The sequence below is a fragment of the Pseudopodoces humilis genome, chromosome 8 (genome assembly GCF_049639895.1).
Source record: "Pseudopodoces humilis isolate 2021_Gansu_Grassland_sample_001 chromosome 8, ASM4963989v1, whole genome shotgun sequence".
In the NCBI taxonomy this organism is placed as follows: Eukaryota; Metazoa; Chordata; class Aves; order Passeriformes; family Paridae; genus Pseudopodoces; species Pseudopodoces humilis.
Window position 1 is genome coordinate 17,382,501 of NC_142207.1, and position 26,947 is coordinate 17,409,447.

A 26,947-nucleotide genomic window follows, 5' to 3' on the forward strand; every position below is an offset into this window, starting at 1 on the left:
CCATTTTATAAATATTTAACATTCTATAGGACTGATTCATATATTCTCACACAACTCTGTGGCAAGGCTGACCCACACTGCCGACATTCTACATATCACTGAGACAGGGAGGTGAAATTTTCCTGCTTTCAGTCTAATTGTCTTTGACAATTGCAGTGCCTAGTGCTACACTGCTTGTGTTGTATTTAAAAACAGGGGAAAGAGTAGAGACTTGTTCATTAAAGATGCAGTATCCCTGGTTCACAAAAATGCATCTGGCAGGTTCAAAATCGAATGTCAACCAAAGGTCCTTGCAGAGTGTGAGCTTCAGTTCATGTATTGGTTAGTCACCAGCACAGCTGGGCTTTTTTTGAATTGTGAAATACTAATATCTCCATGTTTACTAATGTGCTTCATATAAATCTGCAGACAATTAAATGACTTTTTTTTTTTTTTTTTTCTAAGTAAAGAGACAAAGCTATTTTTTGGACATGGTGTGTATGCACATATAAATATTATATACACACATGCACACATACAAGATGGAAAGGAGTTAGTGCTGTGAGGACAAGGTTAGCTTTCAGAGCTGATGATGAAAACCAACAGATATAGATTATTATACATCGGAGGGATGACTTTTCTAACAAGGGCAGAAATCAGAACTAATTCCTTTAAGTCAAAAGGGTTATACCACCTTCAAACTGGTGTAAGTGAAACTGTAGGAAGCCCTACAACTTTTGGTGGCCTTGTTTTGTGACAAAGTGTATCCTTCAGATCTGAGTAATACACCCTCCCTCGTGATGGAGTGCTTGAGAGAAAAATACAGGGGGATTATAAGAACAGCCCTTTACCTGAAGTAATTTGTATTTGTAGACAGTGAAAACCCTGGTCATATCCCCAAATTTGCTTTCAATGTATTAGCATCTTGATGCAGGAATTAATTTGTAACTCTTTAACTAGACAATCCCCTAAAGCAACATCCTATGAAAATCCACCTAAATATGACCTTGTACCATTTTACAGAGCACAGTCTCCAAATAGCTGGTAAAGACACCCAGATGGTGTTTGGCCTATGTATTTTAGTCAGATGGTTGATTTTCCCCTTGGTAGGTTTGTAATGCTCAAGAAAACATTATGCCCATCTATCTGCATTTGAGTAGAATACAGACTGACTAATAGATAAATAATCCATGTGAAAGTAAATAGCCTTAAAGTAAACTGCCTTCACATTCCATTGATCAGCTCAGTCAGCAAACTTTTATATATTGTCACTAATGTTCTAAATATTTTGAAGAGAAACATGCCAGAAGTACAGAGTATTTCCATTTCTGTCTCACATAAGGTCATTATGAACTCCTCCTTGAATTGATATTGATCCCTCAGCTTGCAGGAATATTCCTCCAATTTATTTTACTTCTGTTGCTATAGGAATTATTACTGAAGGTACAAGGAAGAAAAGGAGCTGATGCAGAATGGAACCCAAACATAAAAATATGACGCAAAGCATCTGCAGTGATAGGCTGACACAGCAGATGCTCTTTAACCATCTCAGGTTCCTTAAAATTCAGGGTTGTGCCAGTGGCAGGAAGCCCCAGCCAACCAACTGGAAGTTATTGTGGCAGCAGCCTCCAGCTTTGCCTAACTGTAAAAGACAACAAACAGTTTTCTACCATGGAAATGTCTAAGACCAGCAAATATTTAATCCTGAAAACACCATTAAAACATATTTTGTCTCTCTTTTCAAAACCAATCTGACCCTTCGGAACCTGCTCAAGCTCAGGATTGTGCTTCAGCCTTCCTGGACACTCTTTGACTAGAAGGCTGCTGAGAAGGGTGAAGGACCAGCAGCCTGCCAAAACCTGCACACTAGGGACAAAACAGGGGCTGAAAGTGGGAGAAGGAAGGAAAGCAATAAGAAGGACAGGACATGGCAGGGGATTTAGCCAGGTCAGGCCTGAATTTCATCACAGGGAGTGGCCAGAAAACAAGTTGGAGAAGGGTCAAGGTGCCTCCTCGACCTGGGTGCCTCGAACCCAGAAGTTCCTGGCCACGCTCTCACCGAATTCAACAAGCACCCTCCCAAAGCCATACAAAGGACAGCTGCTGATGAAGAAAGATTTGGGTAACAATCTGGCTCTGTTTTCCTCCCCTTACAGCAGCTGTGATAGGGTGAAGTTTTCCACTTCTGCTGCCCCAAAGCTGAATTGAGACGTGGAGAACGTGAGCATGTGTGTGTGTAACCTGCATTTTTCACACCATTTCAGTTTCTGCCTGCTTCTCACTTTGGTTAACATTTGAAAAATCCATTTCCCAGAGTGACTTTTTAAAGAGAATGACTTAAAGCTGGAAGCCAAAAGGACTGTCTATAATTTTGTTTGCTTTTGGTTTTCCTACAGGATAAAAAGAGCAGGAAAAAAACACTCAGTGCGTAGTTTTCATTTTACAAGCTGCAAAAAAAAAATCAGTTAGTATAGTTGGGAGAAGGAGTTTATCAAAACTTGTCTGAGCCTTTTAAATGAGCACAGCTCATAGGAGATATGAAAGGCAACGTCTAAGACAGAAATTGGGTCAGCAATCTGCAACAGTGTACTTTCCAGTGTGAGCAGTGTGAACCTACAGCTAATGGGGATATCAGCATCTCCCAAATATGAGGATGGTGGAATGACTTGGGTGAAGAAGCAGCCTGTGGAGGTTTGGGGAAGCAGAAAGACTGGGCTATAACAAGGATCATAGACTGTAATTGCTGTTGAAAAGAAAAAGAAAAGAAAAAGAAGAAAAGCAGGTGATGTACTTAAGTCTTACTTTCTATATCCTTAATGAAAGGCACTGTTTTTAAAATGGTACTTTTATGCTTAAAACATAAAGTTTTAGATAGACAAAATGTTTGCCAGGAATCCATCTTAAATTAGATTTTGGTTTATTTGCTCTGTTTTTAGCATGTTCTATCTAAATATATATATATATATATCTTAAAGGAAAAAATAAAGAAAAGTAATAATCAAGAGTCATAAATTTCCAGCAATATCACAAAATCCCTCATTAGCTTTCTGAACGCTAAAAGTTTCCATTGATTTAACAAAACGGACAAGGTCTGTACAATTTTTGAGAAGACAAACATGACCTAGTAACAGATTGGTATCTCTCTTCTTGGGGCTTTTCAGTGCATTTATTTAATGGTCTTGACGTACATTACTTAAGAGAAACATTAAATGCCAGTGCTTTGCAACAGTTTTGTTACTGTTTCCTTAAAGTAAACAAACAAAAAATACATTCAAAAAAAGCAAGGCTGTTTTGTTCATGTGATGGCAGAGGCTTTGGGCAGCTGCAACACGCACTGCTCTTGCTCAGAGACATTACCCAACATCAGTCAGCTGTCACCAAAAGAGTTGCACGGAAAGCATTAAAGGATAAAAAGAAAGGGGGGCTGGGGTGGGGGAGAACTGAGCAAAATGCCACACATGCCAGCTAGTCTTTCCAGAAGGAAGACACCAGAACATGTATATTTGGGGGAGGAAAGAGGAGGGGGGAAAGAGCACTAACACAGAGAAACACTTGACTTCAGGGGAAAAAACAGCAGCTCTCTGAAACTTGTTTAGCAGGTTTGCATTCCTAATGTAATCTGACTTGTGTTGGTGGTGGTTTTTGCCCTGTTCCTTACTTTGCTTTCCAAGAGAAACGTAACAAAACCGAGGTAGAAATAATGGTGGGCACACTCCAGCCTGAAAGATTTCTAATGGATGCTAAATGAAGACTGCATTAAGGACAATGAAGCCATACGTACACAACAAAAACTCAACTTTACAGTTTGGGAAGGGAAGTAAATGTACTTTGAGGGTTCAGTTTTGCTTTGTTATTTGTACTGTTTGTTTGGTCACAGTCCACTGCACTGCTATAAACAGCTCTGCAACCCATAGCTCTGCCAGCGACCTACACTGATTCCACTCCCTACAGCTTCACCAAAATAGCCTCAAAACTACGACTAGAGCCATGCAACAAAGGCCAGCCGTCACAGCTTAAGGTAATTTGCCTCTCGGAATCCTACCAAGTCTTACGTTTGACTGTTTCAGATGCTAACATAAACCGATTAAGTGGCTCTTTCATTCATCTATGCACCTACTAAAGACTGTATCACCTTATTATCAAGGAGCAATATGCTGAAAACTCTTACAGTTTACCAATAAGAAAAATTGTTCTTCTCTGGTTTGATGTGAGAAATTGGCAAAAGAACCATTCCTGAACACTGGAAAATGCTTCTGTTTTTAAAAACTGTAAAGCTTCAGTCATATCACGCTTTAGTTTTTTTTCCTGGATACATTCAAAGTAATTTTCCTTGCCATATTCCAATTGTTGAGGTAAACATACATATTTAATATAAAGTAACATTGAAGCCTAGCCTATAACTCTCAGCAGTACATAGTGCTTTCAACACATTCCTTTGAGGTACTGTACAAATCACAATCACTTTCCTGAGTTTTTGCAGACAGAACATTAAAAGAAATGAACTGCAGAAATTAAGGTCCAGATTACCATTACCCTGTTTTACCTGTTCTTAGTTTAACACCACAGAACAGACAGGATTGAGGAATACTGTTGCTCTTAGAATAGCAAAAATCTGGCTCTCTGTCGCAACACAACCGTTCATCTCTTTAGTCCAATAATGTTTGAAGTTAAAGCTCTTTTTATTAGCACATGCCACCAATGTAATTGTGAGGCAAACAAAAAATAAAGCACCACTTCAGGCACTTGACAGCAACTAAATCTCAAGAACAGCAGAATGGAATCAACACACAGGGTTCATGTCCTTCTGAAATCAACCCACTTGCACCTTGCTCCTTGGTGAGTATTGTCTAGCTTGAACAGAACTGAGCATCAACATGCGCTTTCTGTCATGTGTGGCTTTTTCAGATCAGCAGCTCTTGTTTGATGCACTTTTCCTTCAAGTATACCCTGGCTCTTTAGAGGCAAGGTAAATTGTAGTCTTCCCAGTACCCTTTGCAATTTTAACACTACTGAAAAGGGTTCTCTACCCCTATGTAGCAGATTCTGTGTGTGCCAACATTCATTACATTTTTTTCTAAAGTAGCATCACTGACTGCAACCAAACATTTTGTTCCATTCAACGTATGTATCAAGCTCTTTTTGAGATATGCTAGGCTGTATCTTGCAGAAAGCATTTTCAAAGTCTTGATATGTAACTGGCCTCAGCTGGCTGGGCATAATGGCTGAAAGGTCTGTGGCTGGCATGGCATGGAGTGGGCCCACCACGGCTTCCTGACACAAGTGAGCCACATCTAGTCCAGAAAAGCCTTCTGTGCGCTGGACAAGCAGTGCAACCTCCTTGTCATTGAGACAGTAATTGTGCTGTGAGAGCAGTTGTACTATTATCTGGTGTCTCGCTGTGCTGTCAGGAAGTGGGATTAAAAGTCGTTTCATGAAGTACCTTCGAAGAGATTCATCAATTTCTTCTGGTTTACTCGTGGCGCAAATTACTACTATTTGGTCCTCAGCAGAAGTCAGTACAGTGTCCAGCTGCATAAGGAACTCGGTTCTCATCCGACTTACTGGACTATGTTCTTCACTCACTTGAGAGGAAAGGAGCATGTCAATGTCACTAACAAAAATCACTGAGGGTTGGCGACACCTTGCCACAAGGAAGGAGGCGTGGACAATTTTTTCTCCTTCCCCTAACCACTTTGTGACAAGGCCAGAGCCAGTGATTTTGAAAAACGTGGCCCCCAGCTGACTAGCTATACACCTGCCCATTAATGTTTTGCCTGTTCCCCGAGGTCCAAATAAAAGGATGCTCCGAGGTAGAGCAGTCAGTCCATTGAATGCATCTGACCTCAATACTGGCCATAAAACCTCCTCCTTAATGACGGCCTTTACTAGATCTAGGCCAGCAATGTCGCTCCAGTCCACGGGAGGTCCTTGGTTGATAATCTCATTGGTAACAAGGTCAATGAGGTGTGTGTCAGTATTCTTCAGTTGCTCGTCCACAGAGTGGTTGGATGAGGTAGCTGCACGAAGTCCCGGGCCTTGCATTGGGTGAGGGAGGAGCTGCCTGTGCTCATCACCGTGCTCATTCATTACTGGGGAGCTATACTTCCCAAACGAGTCACTCGATCTTGAACCCAGCGAGTTTTTAGCAGCACTATAGGATGGGGGTGTTAGAGCCCTACTGGACTGGCTACTGAATTTCCTTTGCTGTTCAGAGGACATTAGCTGCTTTGTTGGCTTAAATGCTAAGGATGATGTTTCAGCACTTCTGTCAAAACCATTCCCTCTGTTTGCATTTGAAATGCTGTTGTCTGGCATTCGATACATTGGACTCTGTGTAGATCTCTGTTGGCCATAGCTGTAATTTCCATAACTGGAGTCCATTTCTCCTTGCCCTGCCATGTAGAAAGCTTTCCTTTTGAGAGAGCTGGCTGAACTGTTTGTCAGGGCAGACGGCGCAATTGGCGTCAGGCCGTGGCCCTGGTAGGAGTAGCTGGGGACAGTGGTTGGGGGCAGAGGGGTTGGAGCAGGGATTCCTGAAGGCAGGTAAGCCGAGGGTGGCGGGGCACCCCCAGGACTGTACCCAGGGCCAACAGCGGTTTGAGGAGGATAACTGGCAGAAGGGTAGCTGTAACTGGAGAGGTTGGAGGTCCCGTTGTAGCCAGGGACGAGGGCTGGTGGTGGCGGCGGTGGCGGGGGCTGTAAAAGTCCCGAGCTGTGCAGGGGGGATGGATGAGGGGATGGAAGTGCAGGTGCTGGCTGGCCGCTGTAACTGGTATGCAAGTATGAGCCATTGTATCCTGTGGCATATTCCTGAGATGGGAGCCCTGAATGAAGACTGGGAACGGTGTGACTTCCACAGGTGCTGCTGGAGTAACTGGGTTCAGCCAGGTTACTGGCCACCCCAGGAGAGCTCCCGATGCTGGCTGAAACATCTGCGGGAGGGAGGGCTGCACTTACCCCAGCTTTGCTGGCGGTGATGACATCTGGGACACAGTTCATGGGATACACGCTCTCCGAGTTTAAGGATGGCTGCCAAGGCTCACTTTCATTCTTCCGACCATTCACCAGCCCCGAGGGAGCTTCGGAGTAATTGCTGAGAATGGGTCGCTCAGCCGGGCCTTCCAAAATCCCGGAATATTTTTCTGCATACTTTTTCAGAAGGTTGGAGGCGGTCAGAGCCGAGATGTCGTCGTTGGCCCAGGCGTACTGGTACGTGCGCTGCAGGTGCCCCCGGTAGGCTTCCACCTTGTGGGCTGGAGACCGGGTGGTTGAAGTGATATCGAAGTGCTGTTCTGGCCACTGGGCATGCTCCGGCGTCCACTGCATCTTCAAGCCTAGGGCGGTAGGAAACAACAAAGTCAACGGTGACCTCAGCTTTTTCCTTATGTTTTTAAATGCGTTCTCAAACATACAGTCTGTGAACTTCTTCAGCTCTCTGAAACACTGTACTTAACACCACATGTCTTTAAGGAAAGAACAGGTAATGCCCTTAAGAAGTGCTATGGTTGGTTTGTTACAGGCACATACACACATAGACAATTCTTTTGCCAATTCAGTAGGGGGTCAATTTTTTGTTTAAAAAAAAATATAGGCAATGCCATTGCTCTCAAAGTAATTAAATAAAACTCAGTATATTTTAAATACTCTGAGTGGAGAATTATTGTAAATGTACAAGGCATCCAACTGCTCTGTCCTCTTTCATCACTGTTTCAGTTTTATATTTTAACCAATATAAAAATATGAGACACAGCTGACAGATCACATCTAGGATACCTCTCTTATTTGGTACTGAACACCTAGTTAGCAGAGTATAATGCACCCTGCGCAGAACAATATGACACAGACATAGCAGGTCATTCCATAATCCAACTCTCATCTAAAGTGGTCCACGACAGTTTCAAATCTGCTTCGTGGAGTGCAGCAAAGCAATCTCCCAGGCAGCGCTCTGTCGCTTTCATCACACAAAGCCTACAACTCGGTATGAATTACAACTGGCTCCTTTCTGCCTCTCAGTTCTGTTGTTGAGGGTCTGGAAAAAAAAAACAAGCATGACTTGTCTGTCGGTCTCCTTGCTTGCTTTCTCTTCCCCCCCTCTGCTTCACAGCCTCCAGGGTACAAAGAAAGAGTGTTAAAGAAAAAAAATAAAGGGGAAAAAAAAGGATGAAGAAAAGGAAAAAGAAATGAAGCCAAGTCCCTAAAAGTTCTGTGGCTTCCACAGCTAGCTATAAAAAACCCCCAAAATAAACAGTACAAAACCAAAACTAAACCTATTATTAAAAAAAAAAGAAAAAATGCAAATGTTTTAAAGCAATTAATATTTTAATAATGTGATGTGAATTATCCCACCTCTTCGTAATCCACTGCAATAGGTAAGAGCAATTTACAAGTGTTAAGATAACCCCCTCCAACTTGTACCTATGCATGGTAGACACATTGCTGGGTTTTGTACAGCTGTATCAAATAGACCTCCTTAATCTCTCTCGTATTACCAAAAGTGATTTTTGCAAACAGTCTTGTGCCCTCTGGCACAGATTCCCTGATAAGGAGGAGGCCTAGTCGAAATGAAGCATCTGTGGCACTAGCTCCCCTCTGAATTACTGCAGTCTATTTTGACAGCTTCTACCCCCTCCTGTTTTTCTCCCCAACCCCTTTAGCTCTTCATTGCCTGACTCTGGCATCTGACATGGCCAGCTTAGCCTCACTGAGCTAAACCTAACACAGCACACAGTTTGGTAACAGAATGGCATGTTTATTCCCTTCTGACTCCCTCTTCCTTGTTTGCAAAACCACTGCACCAGACACTGGAAGTTAATTAGCAGGATGATGCTGTGCTAATTGTGTTAATTTACAAGGTTTTAGTCAAAGAGAATCATGCCAGGGCTGGCACTGCTGTCATGCTTCCGACTTAATGATTAAGAAATACTGAAAACAAGGTGGGAAGGATTGCAGTAATTACACAATAAATGAATAAAGCAACAGATTCATTTGCAATTATATTTTACTGTGGTTGCACTAATTTGCATTTGGATTCTTTTTTTTTCTTTTTTGGATTCATGTATTTGCAAATCACCAAATCATTTAAATTTAGGCTGAAAATGGCAAAGTACCTCTAATTGAGCCTTATATTTTATTAGTACAACTAGTGCAAATCTTGCTCCTCCTGAGCATGCCATTGATTACTTGTGGATTTTTTTCTTCCTGTGCATTCTCTTTCTCTCTCATTTTTCAAACACTTTGACAACTTGATAAAAGTGTCTGTTAACAATTATACAGTTATCGTAGGAAAGTTAATTCAGAGAAGTGCTTTTGACAAATGCAGCTTTGAGACTGAGGCTTTTGTCAGATTTATTTCTATCGTTTAGCATGAATATAATATTTTTTGCTAATTGTCACTGATGCTTCAACCATTACCTTTCAGAGGGAGTAAGTATATAATGAAATTGGGAGAAATTATAGAAAGCATGTATTTAAAAAACTGCATTTTTAAAATGTAATTTTAATGAGAAACTATCAGAAATTTCCAGAAATCACACTTTGTAAAATCCTGCTGGAAATCTGAAGAACAAATCACCAAGAGCCAATTGCTAGTAATCAGTATCTGAAATTATTCTAATGTCATGAGAAATACCACAAGCTTTTTTAAAAGCCATAATTATTAATGTTCCTGTAACATAGAACCGCATGACAGCATACAAGTTCACTGCCTCATATGAAAAAAAATGTCAAACAAAACCAACAAACAAGCAAAACCTGTGTTCTGTAATGTTTTGCTTATAGGGTTACCAAAACACAGAAAGCTTCTGTTACAGAGATGCAGAAAAACTTGAGTAGGTTGATGTTTCACTAGATACTAATGAACAGATGCCATGGGAAAACCTCTTTGCAAAGAAAGCACTAAGGCAGCAGTGAAACTTTGGAAAAAAAAGGCAAAACAGACATGGATGAGCAGAGAACCTGATAGGGCTGCATTTGTACTTAGCTAATGAATATGTTTTTGGCACATTGTTTTTAACTGCTTCTAAAAAAAAACCTATTCAATTTAAAGTGATAAAAGAATACACTGGGTCAGAGCTCAACAACATCACACACTACCTACTCTGTGAGCTTTTCAAAATACCTTTCACAAATAGTTTAAAAATTTCCTTAGTTGGTCTTTTTTATTTAGAATAGATCATGCGTTTTTAAAATAATTTAATTTATAGTCACAGTGAGGAGATGTGTTTTGATTGTGCAAAAATTCAATTCTTTGAATTTTATTCATCTAGATTAATTTGTTTTCCTTACTATGAGGCTGCAAAAGAATGTCAGAAAATCTAAATTATCCATTATAAGAGGAGGGAAAAATCACATCATCGGCATTCCTTATTTAGAATAATTGCTAGATAGACCAGTAGTTTCACACTGTCATGCTATCTTTGGATATGCTCACTGAACAATAATTGAAAGTTTATTTATTGATGCATATTAAATACCAGTGCATTTAACAAAGGCTGTAAAGGCAGGATTAGGCTTTGATTAGATAAGCTTAAGAGAACAGGACTGTTCTGATCCCATGAAACATGAGCATTTATTCCAGCACATCGCAATCATTAGTGTTATTTGGAAGCATAGGTTAATAGTGAACCATAAGCATATTTTTTGCATTAGTAAGCAGTGGAGAAATCTGAATTTACATGAAGTCTACTGGAATGGTCTGGAATGGGGGGCACAAAGAGCCATTTCTTCAATTTGATATTAATTGAAAAAGCAGAAAACTTTCGCTAGGTTTGACTCTATTTGATAATAGTTCACAAATTGTTTGACTAAAGTCAAATGTCTGATTTGGGAGAAAAAAAAGAAGCAGCAGAAGCAGCTGTTGTACTTTTTAATTATACAACCATTCCCCTTCCAAGTGCCCACCCTCAGCCCAAATTGCCTAATGTTTGTAGCCACTTCCTCTCCATATTTCAAACTGTATTTTATTAATTGCTTTTTGTTTGAGCAGATATATATTTCTGCATTTCTTTTGTTAGGAATACAAATGCTGATATAAACATCTAAAATCAGGTAAATCACGGCATATTTAGAGGTTGCATTTTTTTTATTTTAGTGTAATTTAAAATCTGACATTAACCACAGTCCTGCAGATAGTGTATTTGGTTAATAAGTTTCTGAAAAGCAACGCAAAGCTGAATGTATTTTTTTTTTTTTAAATCTTTACTAACTTAGGAATCCACTGAACTACCGACATTTTTGAACTGTGTAAAGTGTGCTGGTATGGGCTGTAAAAGGCAAAAGGAAAGGAGTCTGTTCTTTAAGTACAGGTATGTACTTAGAGAATCTATTTTAAGATAAATTTAATACATTATATAGAGAGGTAGTGTAGGCTATTTTAGCAGTATCTATTTTTCCTTGTCCTGACAGCCTTGCTATACATCCCTGCTCCATAATTCTTACAGTTGGATATATCTGAATTGTGGATTGCATTTAAAGTAATTATAGTCAACAATTTCATTATGGAATTACTTCAAACTGTTTGACCATATTTCCCCTTCTAATATTGTGCACTTAGCCTGAAAATGGAAAATCGAGTACATAATACTTCATCAGTTGCACATATAATAATTCCATATGGCCGAAAGCCACTTACATATTCAGATATATGAATTCAAATTAAAAACAAACAAACAAACAGGAAAAAAAAGCCAGAGTTATGAAAAATTAACATTGTAATCTTAATGCAAAAAGGAACAAGCAACATCTACATATCCTCACTGTCCAACAGGGCCTGATCCTGCTGGGAGCTCAGATGAGTTTGTGCACACAAAGAACCCCCAAGTGCTGGTGCCCTCAGTACCAGGTCAGAACTTCTCATCCCCTTACAGGATTATATCTGTCAAAAAAGATAAATAACTAGCCCTTTTTTCAATTTAAATACAAGGGTTTCTGTTAAAAATGGCATGGAAACATGGTCCAGAAATAGGACCACAGTGGGTAAAACCACCACAAAGGATTTACAGTGTCCCAACTCGCCCACTTGACTAGTAGCAACATGCTTTAGAGAAAGGATACTGAGACTTTAGTAAACCTCTCATCTAGTCACACCTCTAATAAAATAATCAAACTAAAATCATATGCAGCTGTGGATTTCTGAAGATACTGGAAGAGATTGCACTGTACTTCTACAGATTCTGGTGAAAAAAAACCTGAATGTCCTAGAGCTGCTATACACAAGGCACTAGAAGCAGGGCAGTACACCAACCTTCCCAACCAGCTACCAAAGTCTCAGTTTGGATCAGCGGTCTTCAAGTGTTCCTTCAACATACCTGAGGCAATAGAAAATAATTCTCTTCTTGTGGTCTCTCTTTTCCTGCCCCATTCACCCCTGCAGTGCATAGGTCCTACCTAGCATAAATCTGCAGCTTCCTTTGCAAGCATCAGGAGCTCAAGCAGGTTAACTTTGGGCCTGTTGTTAAATATGATACAAGCAACTGCCTAATGCACTATTGAGAAGGGCTGCACTGCACCAGGGGTGAAAGCAAATGGATGTTTCTGCTAAGTGTCCATTGCAGGTGGGTACAAGCACAGTGCTGCAAGGTAGGAAACATCTCTAAAGCCACAGCTCCAAGTATCACCAACCACTTTCTCTCCAGACTTGAAAGTGTGTGTGAACTTCATCATTTTGGATTGCTTACACATTTAGCCTAGGAGCCCAAAAACTGTCCCTGCCCACTGAACTACTACACTCAGCCCTGCCCCCACTTACTCAAGACACTGAGTATTTAGACAACAGACCATAATGATTTTAGACAAGGGTTTGCTTCTTGTGGACATGTGGAGATTCGCTCTGCCAAAAGAGCTACTGACATGAATAGGTGTTTCATTGGGAACATGCCAGTATACCTCAAATCCTTTATTTCAGTGTGGGATGAAGGTGTTAGTACCTTGAGGATCAGGCCCTAAAGTCACATTTTAAAGTCCTTCTTAAGTATGGGAGAGCAGAGCTGAATAAATGAGTCATACTGTAACCGCTGTTCAAGATGTAGGACACACAGCTCCCTGGATTTGTACTAAATCTGATAATATTTTATAAGACTGTATACTGTCATATGTCCCGTAATAATAAAAATTAATTCAAGATAAAACAATTCTTTTACACTCAATTTTTTATTAATAAGCATAATTTCAGCTGTTTGAAGATAGTGCAACTGATCTCTCTTAATTGGAAACAGGAGGGATTTTGAAGAGTGGATTGAGCTAATTATGTTTTGCAGGGGAAAAAAAAAAAAAGGAAAGAAAATGATTCCCACATTTATTTTCTAATTACTCAGTGAAGACCTCTGCTCTAGTCCATGAGGAACTCCTTTGACGTCAAAGGACTCGGTGGGAGGATGAGCCTCCAACTGAGATGCCCAGCTGTACAGTCCCAACTTCGTAAGCTTTTTTCAGTAAGTGGCAGCTACAAATTCACAAAAACAGGCCTGGAAAGTGCTCTCAGCATTTTGATGGTAGGGGTCTGTTCTTCCTTTTATTATATATGCATGCCCTGCACATCCGTGGGAGCAAGCTGTTGGTAGGGTATTTACAATATGATTTCCATCTAGCAAGGATAGTGAAAGCATTTCAATCTTTAGAACAAAACATCTAAATTATGAGTAATATTGAGGACCACATATATGTCAACAGCACTTAAAGATGAAAGCGGTAAGTAAAATGAAACATATTTTATGCAAGCCTGGAACAGTTAAAAATGAAATTATGAAATTAAAAACTAATTCCAAACTGATACTCCCCAATTATCTAACTTAAATACTGTCAAATGATTATTCTTTTAAAAATCACACTTTCACACCTTACAACAGCAAATTGCAATACATTTACAGCAAATGAGTTCTCTTCCCACAAGCCCCCTCCCTGCCATTTACATAAAGCAGCCTTTGATAGTCACAAAGACATTTCTGGCTAAACAGCCCTTAGAAGATCCATTAGCTTCAAAGGCCTTAAGATAAAGAAATAAGGAGAAATAATAGTCAAGCAAGCAAAGAGAAACTATGTCCGGAGACGACAGTGGCATATTTTGCCAGCAGAAGCAGGCTGGATCCGGAGGCCAGCCTTGCAGCAGCCCGCAGATGCGGCCGGTGGGGACTGGAGCTATTTCTGAGGCGCTCCCAGAACCTCCCAGCCTGCTGCCCACCTCGGAGGTGGTGGTTTCTCTGCAGCAGCAATCCCTGCCACAAAAGCACCCTTGCCGTGTAATCACCTTGACGCTCATGCACACGTGCATTGGAACCCATCTATGTAGCAGATTGGGTCATATTTGTGATTAAATGCAGCTTATATTTGAAATATTTTATTATGTCTGTTTGCCCTCACCATACTAATTTGCTCATAACACTTTTCTAAACCAACTAGAAAACACACTAACGAAAACAATAAGTGATTTTTCTTTTACTCTATTATAATACTTCCTCTTGCTAGGATTTACATTTTTAAGCTGTTTTTGTCAAGTGGCTCTGAACAGTGCCATGTCTTTAAACGTCCTAGCATGCTTTGTCAGTGCCAAATGAATAAGATCAGAATAATTCCTGAGAGAATACTCAGAAAAACAATAGCTGCAAACAAATGTAAGCATAACTTACATGAAAAAAATTACTTTTTGCAGTCCACTGAACATACACTTATAGCTATAATGTATTTTTAAAAGATTTAATATACCACATAATCTACGATTTTTGCCCATATAACCACGAAAATCAATATAACTGCTGTAGGATAACAACTGATTCTGGGAATTAGAATATTCATGTTATAAAATATAACAATGAATGAATACAGAGTTTGGCCACTTGGCACTAGTATTTATGCAAATTTGAAAATGTAAAATATTTTAGACCCAGGGTGTGAATATGCTCCCACTGAAGTGCTTATTTCAAGGCTCAAATAAACCCAACTGAAGCTTTTAGAAGTGCAGCAAAATGCATACTCTCTTTTTAGGCAACAAAACAGTAGAAGTAGCCTCTTATTTGGTTTTTCTTCAATAAGTGGAGTTTGAGGCACATTTACCTTGAAAGAGCATAACACAAATCGTTAAAAGCAGAGCAGACAAAATACTTTCATGCTTTATCGTGTTTCTCACGTAATCAGCTGAAGCAGGTGAAACACAAAACCCTGAACTTGTTTTTTAGCAAGTAAGTGAGAGGCAAAAGGAATAAATTTTCAGCACTAGGGAGCCTGTTATGGAACATTTGGATCTTGACCTAAAAGCTTCTAGGAAAAAAAAAAAACCTTAAATATCTGAAAATTGTAATTTTCAAATATCGGATTCTAGTATTTTTCCATTTCTGTTGCTAATCATGTTTTAGCAAATTGTTTCCTTTTACTCTTTAATTCACACTTAGAATTATTGCTTTGGTTGCTTGCCACTAATAAAGCTTTTTTAAAACCCTTTTTTCATGTATCGTAAATCCATTAAGACAATTTCCTTCTTAAGCTCACTTCCTTGTGCCAAATAAAGATCATCAGGACATATCACATGTATCCAAAGGGACAGCAGAGATAATGAATATGTATGTTTTATGTCACAACAGAGCACTCCCCTTGTTCTGCAGTATCGACCTTCTCTTATGTGAGTAAATAACAGGTGAGCACTTGTGCATGAGGATAAATGGGGTTAAAACTGCCATGCAGGGACATACTATTTGAACAAAGTGGGTGCACAATAAATACAGATTTAACTGATGCTGAATTATTTTTATATTGTGTTGTTCCAAAATGTTAGAAAATCATCTTGCTTTAAACCGTAAGACCAAGTTAGATAGCAAGAATTATTTAAAATATATTTCCCTTCAATTAACAGCAGCAGCACTCTGTATAAATTCCACTATAATATAATTTTAATATATTTTTCACTCATCATACCTAAAAAAAGTAGGTATGTATTTCACAGCTTTATGTATAGCAACAAAAGGTTAATTCCAGAGATCCATTTGGCCAACTCTATTTGCATTATAAATATGAAGGTAAAGCTCAGTTTCAATAAATTTCAAATAATTGTAGTCATGTTTGACCCATTACATTCAACTAACATAAGTGAAAAAGCAAATTTACATGGGCCAGTAGCACAATGCTCCAGCTTGGAGCTAGGAATACTGCTTTCCTTTTAAAGCACTTTTTTCAAAACCTACGCTTGTAGGATAGGTATGAACAGTTGCTTTAAACAGATTAGAGTACTTCTGCTAATTAGCTAAATGAGAACAAATACTGATTAAATGTATATATAGAAGTAATCTGATACTCAAGAAAAAAAATCCCTAACATGTGTCCACAGTATACAAAGCTTTCACAAAAATTGTTTATGTTATTTATGCTTTTTGGCAATCTGCACATTAATTTTTAATGAAATAGTAAAGAGATGTTGTGTCTCACACTTCAGTAAAAATATTCTATAGCCAGGACTGGTTGACATAGTGCATTAATTCAGTGTCCTTCACTCCTGGGACCTGTGTATAATTTAGTCCAGCCTGAAGAAAATAACTTTGATCTGAAGGCTGTGGAAAAAGCTACATATGAAATGAGTTTTGGTGGGTTTAGTGTTGTTTCTTATATACAAGACGACATATGAAGATAAACTGCTTTAGAATGCTCCTGACATGGCCCAGGATTAAGAGCAGAGAGCTCTTAGCAGAGCTCATCCACTCTCTCCCTTTTTCCCATCGTACCAGACACACACCACACACATTTCTCTCTACTATATGCTTCAGAGCAGCTACTGCTGGCACACACTGCCTTTGCAAAGAGAATATCCTGTGCAAACGGATTGTATTATCAACCTGTACACTGATTTGGAGTCTCCATGAAAAACCCAAACATACAACAATGTCTGTATTACAGTATGGGAGACCCCATTGTTGTAAGGAGGGATGATGCTACCACATGGAACCCGAGATTTCCTCCCCAGTGTAGGGAACACCTCAGCTAAGTCATCAGAACTGTACTAATCACGCTCTTAGGGAAAAAAGCTCCGGCACAGCTCCTTCCCCGGCTCGGCTGTGTGAGCAGCTGACCCTTCCTTTCCTTCCTGCTCCCCCCAAAGCAGAGAAACAAGATTAAAAGCAGAAGCACAACCAAAGAACTGACATCCTAGAAAAACTAAGCTGAGATAAATCTTTCCCCCACTTAAACCTTTCAATTACTGTATTTCAAAAATTCCAAAGATTCTTTCTTGCTCACTCAATAAAATGTATCTGAATTAGCTGCTGAAAAATGGGATATAGCCAATTTTTTGCATGCTCTTGGTTTGGGACTTACTGTATTATTTCCTGAGCATTTGAAAGGAACTATATAGATTGTTCAGTTGGCTTGACAAATTATCTGGGGGACGGGGAGAGGAGGAACAGGGAATTTTCTATAGACAAATATAGAAATCTCTCTCTGTCTGCATTTATATATTTTAGACACACAGGCACCAAGGCACCAGAGAGAGAATGTCTCAACTGAGAAATTGAACTCTGTGTATGCTGGTATTTTTTCCATATTCCTTGAGAGAGTGGTAAGGAAAAGAGACTCACTCGTCATATTAGATGTTGGTTCTTCTTTCTCAGGGAAAAAAAAAAAAAAGTGAAGTTCATCCTGCAATAGGAAAAGTTAAGCCATGTCCTAAGACACACAGTATGTCATTGAGAGGGTGGCACAGGCAGAAAAAGAAGGCAGGAAAAAAAAAATAACATGCTGGTTGTAAAAACAGAAAGAAATTATAGAGCCCAGGTGATAAAATGTCACATTCCTTTGCAGCTATCACACAAAATTAGCCATTTCTCTAAACACTTTCAAGATACAACAAAAATTTAAACCATGCAATGATTGTATCAATAACTAGCTGAGTACTGTTGATGGCTTAAATAACAATAATCTGTGTTATTTTTCTGTTATTTTGTCCATAGTCTTATTGCATATGTAGTCACCTAATGATGAAATACTTTTAAAATTTGCTTCAGGGTACAGAAGTCAAGCTCCACTGATTAGCATCTCAAAGCGCACTACAGGCACACATTTGTATAGCAGAATAATAGCACTTGTGTTTGTATGCTGCTAAAAAAACCTCAACTTCCCCCTGCCTCCCCACTATTTCACTTGATGTTTGATGATGCACACTGATGAAAGTCCTCTCACAAAATATATATAATACATAACAGCTAACTGTAAGAATTTCAAAAACAAGGTAGAAAGGCAACATCACAAAAAGGAGCCAAAAAAGGGGTTTTGGGGCCAATACAAGATACTTAGATCCCAGGCTCATGGTCTTGATTCTTCTGTCACTTCTCTGGTTTGAAGTCAGAAGCTACTGAAGTTTACAATTTATTGCAAAGGAGATAAATGTGTCACATTAAAATGTGTTAATTACACAAATTATATTTTATTCACCAGTGTTTGGGGTGTGTGTTTAATAAAAATTCATCACAGAAAATATTTCATTAAAATCTTGATAGAGAGTTCTGATATTCACTGCACTAGCTCAGTTTCTGATTAATTTCCTACGTCTAATTAGGTGGCATTCAAACTTTATTGAATGTGAGCCTTCCTAAAATTTGCTGTAAACTGACTGGACAGTGTCTGATTTCAGCCACGTTCTGAGACACCAGTCCAACAAATTGCTTTCAGCAGCCCTGTATCCTTCCCTGTACATCCCCCTTCTGCCATTTCTCCAGGCATACTTTATTACAAGGCTTTGGTTAGAAAAGTCTCCATCTAATTTTGTATTAAATAATATTAGAATAGTGCATCCACTTAGATTTTGTATTAAAAATGCTATACACTATCAACAGGAACATTAGAATCTTACTAAGTATTCAGCAATTATAAGAGTAATTTCTTTTTTCTATTAACACTTATCTTTTCATCCAGAATGTGTAAGTAGCATATAGGAATGTTATGAATTATATTAGTGCTTAGCACTAATATAATTAAACACACTTGGCTTCAAGAATTAAATACATAAACAAACAGATATTCACTTAAGTATTTGATATCAGTAGTAAACATTAAAAGTACTTTTACTACAGAAAAATAATTTTTAAAGTTAAAACAAAAACCAGATTGAATTATGAGGTACTGTGAACGCTGTGAGAGTTTTGTGATTGCATGCAAAAGATTTACAGATCTGTAAAAGATTTACAGATAACAATTGAAAGGTACATTACACTAAACAGAGGAATGCATAACCTCTGCAAAGCAGATAGGAGTGAATCATTTTAATTTTCATTCTTCTTACAGTTTTATACTATTACACAAGGGAAGCAGAGGAAACCTAAATATGACCCTATTTAGATATACTAACTGAAAAGTCTTTGTAGAATTTTTAAGCAAACAGGATTGTGCTTCCAATGCTGCCCATCTAGTTTTCCAATGTGTTAAATTGGATGGCTACTTGGACAGCTCTCTATTCATTACTGAACTGTGGAAAGGAAACACAGAGGTGGCATTTTCCTTTTAAACCATCTAATGCCTTGTAGCTAGATTCCAAAGCATCAAGGAGAGATTTCTTTTTTTCCCCCCTTTTTTTTTTTTTTGCTAGACAAGCTGTCGTAATTGAAATGAAGTCTAATCAGACTCATTACTGTTTTCAGCAATTTGCACCACCAAAGATGCTTATTAGGTAACAGTGTTTAATAAACCACTCTTTAGAAAACTACCAGTAATGAGCTCTTAACAGCCAATCTTTAGCGTGAATGTAATGTGAAAAGTGTTCCTAGCACTGAATAGATTTTCACATTTAGTAGTGTCATAATTAAGCTCAAGGAATTGGTAGCTGTGATGATAGATATTTACTGCAATATAGACTTTCCTCCCCATGAAAATATATTTGAAAATACTTGGGGTTCAATATTTCCAGAGGAAATTTTAAAACTGCTTAAAGGCCTGTGTGAGGCTGGATTAGGTCTATAAATGATACTTAATCAGAGAGTATTTAGGTAATGTACAGAGTACTGCAAGCCTGGTATCAACTACAAAACATGCATAAAGTTAATTTCACCTAGCTTTGTTTGACTGCTCTTCCATCTCTTAAGAATTCCAGTCATTAATATACAAATAATAAATGTTGTCACCAGCTGAATAATAATGAACAAAAATGGCCAATAACAGGAGATACTTGAAAAAACACTTGTCAGTTCTTCTTCCACAGTAACAGCTAAAAATGCTTGAGAAAAAATAGCAATTTTATTTTGGTTTCAAAATAAAATTATGGATATCTAATAAATGTATTTATATTTACACACACATACATATATAGCCAATGCTGTTTTGCCTATATGCTTCACATACTATCAAGTCCTAATATCTACTTAGCACCAAAACCCCCCAAATTCTTAAAGAACAACACAGCTCTGAAAATGTAATATTGTGACATATATTATTCATAAAAGATAGCCACCCACAAAAGCTATGTTTTCATCGATAGAAGGTTCAATTTAACTAGACGTACACCTTGCCGCACTAGTCGCGTCAATACTACTACCTAACAAATGCTGAAAGTGGCAAAAAAGAAAACAAATTGCATGTATAAACTCTAGCTAATTAAATATCCCGAGTGAATCTCGAGGAATAGCTTCTGTTCTCTCATACGATTGATTTCAGCTTGACATAATATTTAAAGTTATCAATAAGAAATGACCGAGACAACCTTTTTCTCTCCCAATAGAAGAAATACATAGGGATGCAAATGTTGTTTTGCTTACTAGAGATTTTGCTGGACAAGGTTTGTGTTGGCGGCCAAGACTTTGGAAAGAAGTGCATAAACATGAGTAATCAATAATGAAACCACCAACAAAATCATGAAGACCAGTTCTCTTTTTATATTGGCATTCCATGTTAAGATGTTAAGAAGAGTTCCTTACTGAATGAGTGTTCCCACTGCATCCTTTGTATACCCTAGCCCCAAACTTCAGCAGCCCTAAATGCAACCTCTAAGCCTTCCTATCTGTTTGCAGCTTTCTGAATCAATAGGACAATGAGAATTGACACTACCAAATTAATGCCAGTTTCATCTGATTCTGTGGTATGTGCTTCTTTGCACTACAAAGTGGAAAAAGGAAAAAAAATCCCAACACAACCCCACACCCTTAACTCATTCCCAGATGGGTTTTTGTAGCTTTAAGATCAAAATATCTTCCAGTATCTTAAGTCTGAACTGAATTTTACTTAGATCCAACATTTTTAGTGTGGCTGCTGCTTATCCTATCATGCAATTCCAAACTCTGCACCTTTAAGTCAAATACTTAGCTTCTACTCCTTGCAAAATAACATAACATAAAGCACGATAAAATAAAATAACAGAGACTCCACAACTGCTTTGGATTGCCTCCTCTTGTACTTGTGAATAATGCATTAAACTTCACATCATTCATGAGTGACAACCCGATGGTCCAAGATGCATAATATGCATTTTGTACTGTTGATTTTACTAAGCACAGATGCTCTGAAGCATCAATTGTTCATTAGTAAGTCCTTCAATATCATACATTATGATATTTTTTGTAGTTTAAAACTGGAGTTGACAGAAATGTAGCATTCACAGGAGGTATTTTAGGCATCATTATCAAGCTATGGTTACCATCCTTTCTTACTCCTAACACAAAATTAAAGCAGGGGGGAACCTTTGGTGTATCCCCTCTGTAGCCTGACACTACCACAAAAACAACAGCAAGTTAGAGAATCACTTTTCTGCCTCAGATCCTCTGTATTTTATCAAGTCTACAAAATACCAGTCTGCTCACCTAAGATGCTGACCCCAAACACTGCCTGACTTTCAATAGCAATTGAGACTTTTCTTCCTGATATATCCAAGCCTGCTTAACCTGATCACAAAAGTCTGATTTGACTTTTAGAGGAGTTTCCATTGAAGAACTAGGACCTACCAAATTTTACACTAATCCAGGCTGCTACCCTGAGATGGTGTGTCATGTATATGTGAGTATGGACTAGCATAAGAAACTGAAAAAGCGTAGGAAGCTAAAGAAGGAGGTGAAGCTACAAGGGCAGGTTGAACTCCAGGCAGAATGTGCCCCAAAACACTGAATTGGTCTGAAAGAGCAGCAGCACCCTATAAAAAGGACAGCGAGAAGAACCTTAACACCCATATTTAAGGTGCTGCCATCAACCAGAGCCTCCACAGTGTAGAGGTTGAGGACTCTCCACAGGGCCAAGCAGGAAGCAGCTCAAGTGGGAATGTTTGCTGTCATCAAAACCAGAGTTGAGCCCTGGAGTAGCTTGTCTCAGGACAACTCCACCACAAGACAGCATAAAAAGCAGAAATGGCAGAAATGAGACTTCATGTAAAATTTGTTGTAGCTTTACAGTAGCACAGACTTACTTCTCCATCAATTAAATTAGAGTATTATAGTTCACCTTCTCCAACTAGGACCACAACTTGCCCTTCAGTAAAAGGTACCATAAACAATTGTAGCATACCTTTGAGTACAGAACACCTCAGATTTCAGTCCTCTCTTCTCTCTCTTTATGGTGATTTTCCAGTATATGAAGGGGAACTACAAAAGAGCCAGAGAGGCACTTTTACAGGGGCATGTACTGACAGGACAAGGGGGAATGGCTTCAAACTGAAATAGGGCAGGTATAGATCAGATATTAGGAAGACTTTCTTTACAGCAATAATTGGTGAGGCACCAGAACAGGTTATTCAGAATCGGTGGATGCCTCAACTCTAAGTTTTCAAGGCAGGTTGGGTGCGCTTTGAGCAAAGTGACCTAGTGGAAGGGCATGGCATGCCCATGACAGAGAAGTTGGAACTAGGTAATTTTTAAGGTCCCTTCCAACCTAAACCATTCTATAACACTACAATTTCTATAACTCTATGATTTTTTTATTGTGTGTGTGTCTGTGTGTGGAGTAGAAAGCAGCTTGGATGAAATACCATATGAAACTGTTTCACTTCGTGTCCTGCATGGGCTTTTTTTGCCAGCTTTTCCAAAGGAACAAACCACCCCTCCAAACCCAAAAATAAACTCAATTGTTCCAGTATAAGCAATCACTTGACCGAACAACTGCACACAAACCAACTCTGCAGACTGCCAAGGCTACTGTTCTATTATAACACATTTACAAAAGCTACATAATAGATGAGTTGCAGCAGATGAGAACATTTGTCCAACAGAACTGCAATCCTTTATCTTAAGGCAGACAATATTCCCTGCATTTCAGACTGATTTAAATACACAGACTTGCCAGTTCTTTCTTTAAAGGTAGAGTAGTCTAGTACACAACTTTCCCAACTGAAATTGCTTATTGAAATATCTCCTTATGAAATGAAGGAAGCAAAAGGAACACCACCAGGTCTTCTGCAATACAGCTGTAGGTTTTGCTGGAGGATGGGGGTTAATAAAGCAAATGCATGTGTAAGTGAGGAACACATTTGCAGGCTTTAGAGGGATTGGGGTGAGTGCAGCAGTATCTAGCAGTCCTTGTCTTTATTTTTCATTGAGTCTATTTTCTCCTTCTCTACTACAGAGCTTTCTATTTATTTTAGCATAACTCTGTATCTTTGTCATTAAACAATCAACTCCTAATAAAAAACATAATGCAAACAGCCAGTTGTGTAATGAAAAACAACACAGGGTTGAAGGGGGGTTCCTGCCTGATCTCAGCAGCAGATTAGCTTATGCCCTGCAGCATGAGATGGGAAATATGTTCCTTGCTATTACAGTTTTGATTCTGTATTTGTATTTTATGTGAATTGTAAAGAGAAGAATTATAAAGCTTTGATTCAGAGAATCTCTCTCTCTTTCCATGTATACATATGTATAAATATACACATATATTTATTTCCCCTCCCAGAGCAAAGATGATGTTTATCTCTAGTGATGGCTCAATGTCTAGTCTGGAATTAACACACAGAAAAATCACACAAACAGAAAAGCACCACAATGCTTTGGACTTTCCCAGTACAGACTACATCAACTGCAATCCTGATACATATCCTTTTGAGAAATGCTAGATGGCCCTTTTGTCAGCAACCTTCCTGCTGCACTACAGTATACGGCAATTCTGCCTAGAGAATGATATAGTTTCATTTAACAAAAAATGTTAAAAAAACCCCAGTTAATTCCTTATATATCAAGCCACATGAAGAGTTTATTCACTGGCAACAAGATAGAAGATCTCCAACAGACACAAATCTTTCAGATGCATCTTTTTTTCCTGTATCTGACATACATGACCTCCTTCTTCCCTTCCCCAGTCCTCAGTTCTTTACATGCATTTCTGCTCTGTCCTCTATCTCAAACTTAAAGCTGTGCCAAATCAAGAGCAGCAGTGCTAAAGGGTGGTCAGAAAATAGGACAGCAAAGATTTTTGAAATGAACAAAGCAGCATCCTGTTCCTACCACCTATCAAGCTTATTTCTGGTTTCTTCATGTACTGAAGGCCAGGTTGGGTGATTGCCACTCACTTCAGGAATTTAACTGCAGATACAGCACAGCCCTTCAACACACTTACTCCCAACGACTTGTGAAATTCATGCAGAAAAATCCCGTCTCACTCCATGTCAGTGCACATGCTAAGTGGCAAGTGAATCCCTAACCCACCATAGCAGTTTATGGGGTAGACTGCTCTGAAGATATAGCTAATACTGAGAATAAAGAGTAAAGTAGACAGCAGAAACAAGAAAATCACATTTATGAGGACTTCAGAAACTTCAGTCCACAAAAGACAGGAAAATGAAGCAAAACCTTTATACTCAAGCATTTTCTAAGTACAAAGCTAAGGTTAAGGAAAACTTAAATTTACTTCATTTTTTTGTTAGCTGTTTGTATTTTCCTTTTTTTTTACCTTCTCATGGTTTTCATTAGGCACATAATTATCTAGGCACATTATTATGGAAAGATCTTTTGTCACCTTTTCAAGAATGCATCCAAAACATTTCAAGTAAATATCCTATATTGGATTTAATAAAAATTGCCTTGAGTCCTATCCATTTTTTGTTTTTCATTCTATATATTAAACTGAGTTTGCCATGACTGAACTAAAAGGTACTTGATAACAAATGGTTACGGGGCATGGGTTGATATTTAAGAGGTAAGGCTGCAGCAAGGTAGGTTTGATGGGCCATTTTGTATTGAGGATAACCAGCAATGACATTTCTTAAAAAAGGTCTGGATGCTAAAGAGGAGGAATGCTCTAAATGCATCAATGAAAACTGCTGCTGAGCATGACTGCTTTCTTTAATATTTTGACTATTTTCAAAGGAAAGACAGTCATGGTACAAATGTTTTTTCAATAAATCTCTGGTGAGTACCAGGCACTTCTAAGATCAGTTACACAGCATACTCTTAAAATGATTAAACTGTCTCTCATAGCACTTTAAATGATAGACTGCCCAGAAAAAGCACAAGTGCCCCACAAATTAGGAATTGTAGCAGCAGTTGATAAGCTAGAATGAGCTCTGGGGCGTTTTAGGACACACCTCACCCTCATTACTGAGCTGCCCCTCTTGGAAAAATGCTTCCCCTTGTGTAAGGTCATTCGACTAGATTAAAATATCTCACTGTAATGTTACCTCTTTATAACACCTAACATACTTGGGTATAGAAGTGCTGGTTACAGGATGAACAATGATCTTACTTTTATATGCACTGCATAAAGATACCGCTTGTGTGATTTAGTTGAAAAGGAAAATTTAATCTGTATTTCTGGGATGGCTCTATCTAAAGTCACAAGTTGCTGTGACAGAGAATTTAAATTGTTTGAACAGTTCCCCGGCTCCCTTCTTCAAGTTGTTATGAATGTCTATAATTTAGACCTCTGTGTTGCTAACATGTATGTGGATATCTCATTATTCATATGAATAAAGCTGAATAATTAGGCAGTGGTGTAATTTGTAGCCTCCAACTCTTTCTTCCACCTTCCTATCCTGATGCTCCTTGAAGAAACTGCGATTTATGTTGGTGGCAGATCGTGCCACTGTTATTCACAGAAATACCCTTTGCCTGAGATTTCTTTGAAAATAGTCACAAGAATTAAACCTTCTAGCAGTCACGAAGGACAGGGATATACCGCGACAACTCCTCTGCCGCCCACACGTGCGGGGACTGTGTTTGCTGCGATGGGAATTTGGGCAGGTGACCAAATGGTTAACTATGCTTATCCTTTCATCCTCCAAACTGACAGAGACTTCTTTAAATTCTTAGAACTCCTTTTACAGAACCTCTGTTTGACAATTTCTAAATGTGCCCAAATGTGCACCAAGTTCATCTCTATTAACAGGAAATGAAACTGAAATAAAGAGGCGCTCTTCGTGTTGACTGCAGGCATTTCAGATTTCATGGCAGCCTGTGTCTCCCCAGTGCCTTTCACATGGAAGAGATAATGTGTGTGAAGAAAAACAAAATTGCAGGTTTAGTAATGTCAGAATCTGATTTATGCCAAAATAGAGATGTCAACAATAGCAGACTAAGTGACAAGTGTTAAATTACCCAAAGAAGTAAATTCTGTAATTATTTACCTCCCTGGCATGTGATCCTTAACAACCTCCACACCTAAAAGTAACAGCAGGAACCATGCACATTTTAAAATTCAGCATTTTTTATCTTTTTCTGAGAAACCACTTTTTGCCCCCAATTTTTTTTTTTTTTAATACAATCAAGTGCCACCATCAACATTCAACATTTCAAATAAAATGTTAGCATCAAGCTCCGCAGCTGAATATGCTGGGAGCTGAGTATACATACAGTCATCTGCAAATGGACAACTTTAATTCGATTCCTGGCACCACTGGCCACGCTGAGAATTCTTCTATCTCTTCACATCAGGGGTTTGCTCTTTTAAGCAATGCTCCCTGAAGGGAAGGCAAAACTAGAGAAAGAGGATTTCCAATGACCCTGCACAGATGAATGAATGTGTCAATGGTGAATATTGGTTCAGCTTTGAAATAGGGAGTCCTGCAGTGGCTTCTCTGCTTCATCCCCACTAGTGAGTTTCACTG

At 38.7% G+C, this 26,947-nt stretch overlaps 1 protein-coding gene across 5 annotated transcripts in view; it reads right to left on the minus strand.

Annotated features, from left to right (window-relative positions):
* Window positions 1-2,920: 2,920 nt before the first annotated feature.
* The window catches only part of FIGN (fidgetin, microtubule severing factor), a 99,229-nt gene continuing 75,202 nt past the window's right edge, over window positions 2,921-26,947 (minus strand). For all 5 annotated transcript variants that reach the window (XM_005519744.3, XM_088059111.1, XM_088059110.1 and 2 more), the window contains one exon: window positions 2,921-7,313. In XM_005519744.3, coding sequence (XP_005519801.1) covers window positions 5,065-7,305 — 2,241 coding nt within the window. In that variant the 5' untranslated portion in view covers window positions 7,306-7,313 and the 3' untranslated portion in view covers window positions 2,921-5,064. The remainder of the gene's footprint in view (window positions 7,314-26,947) is intronic.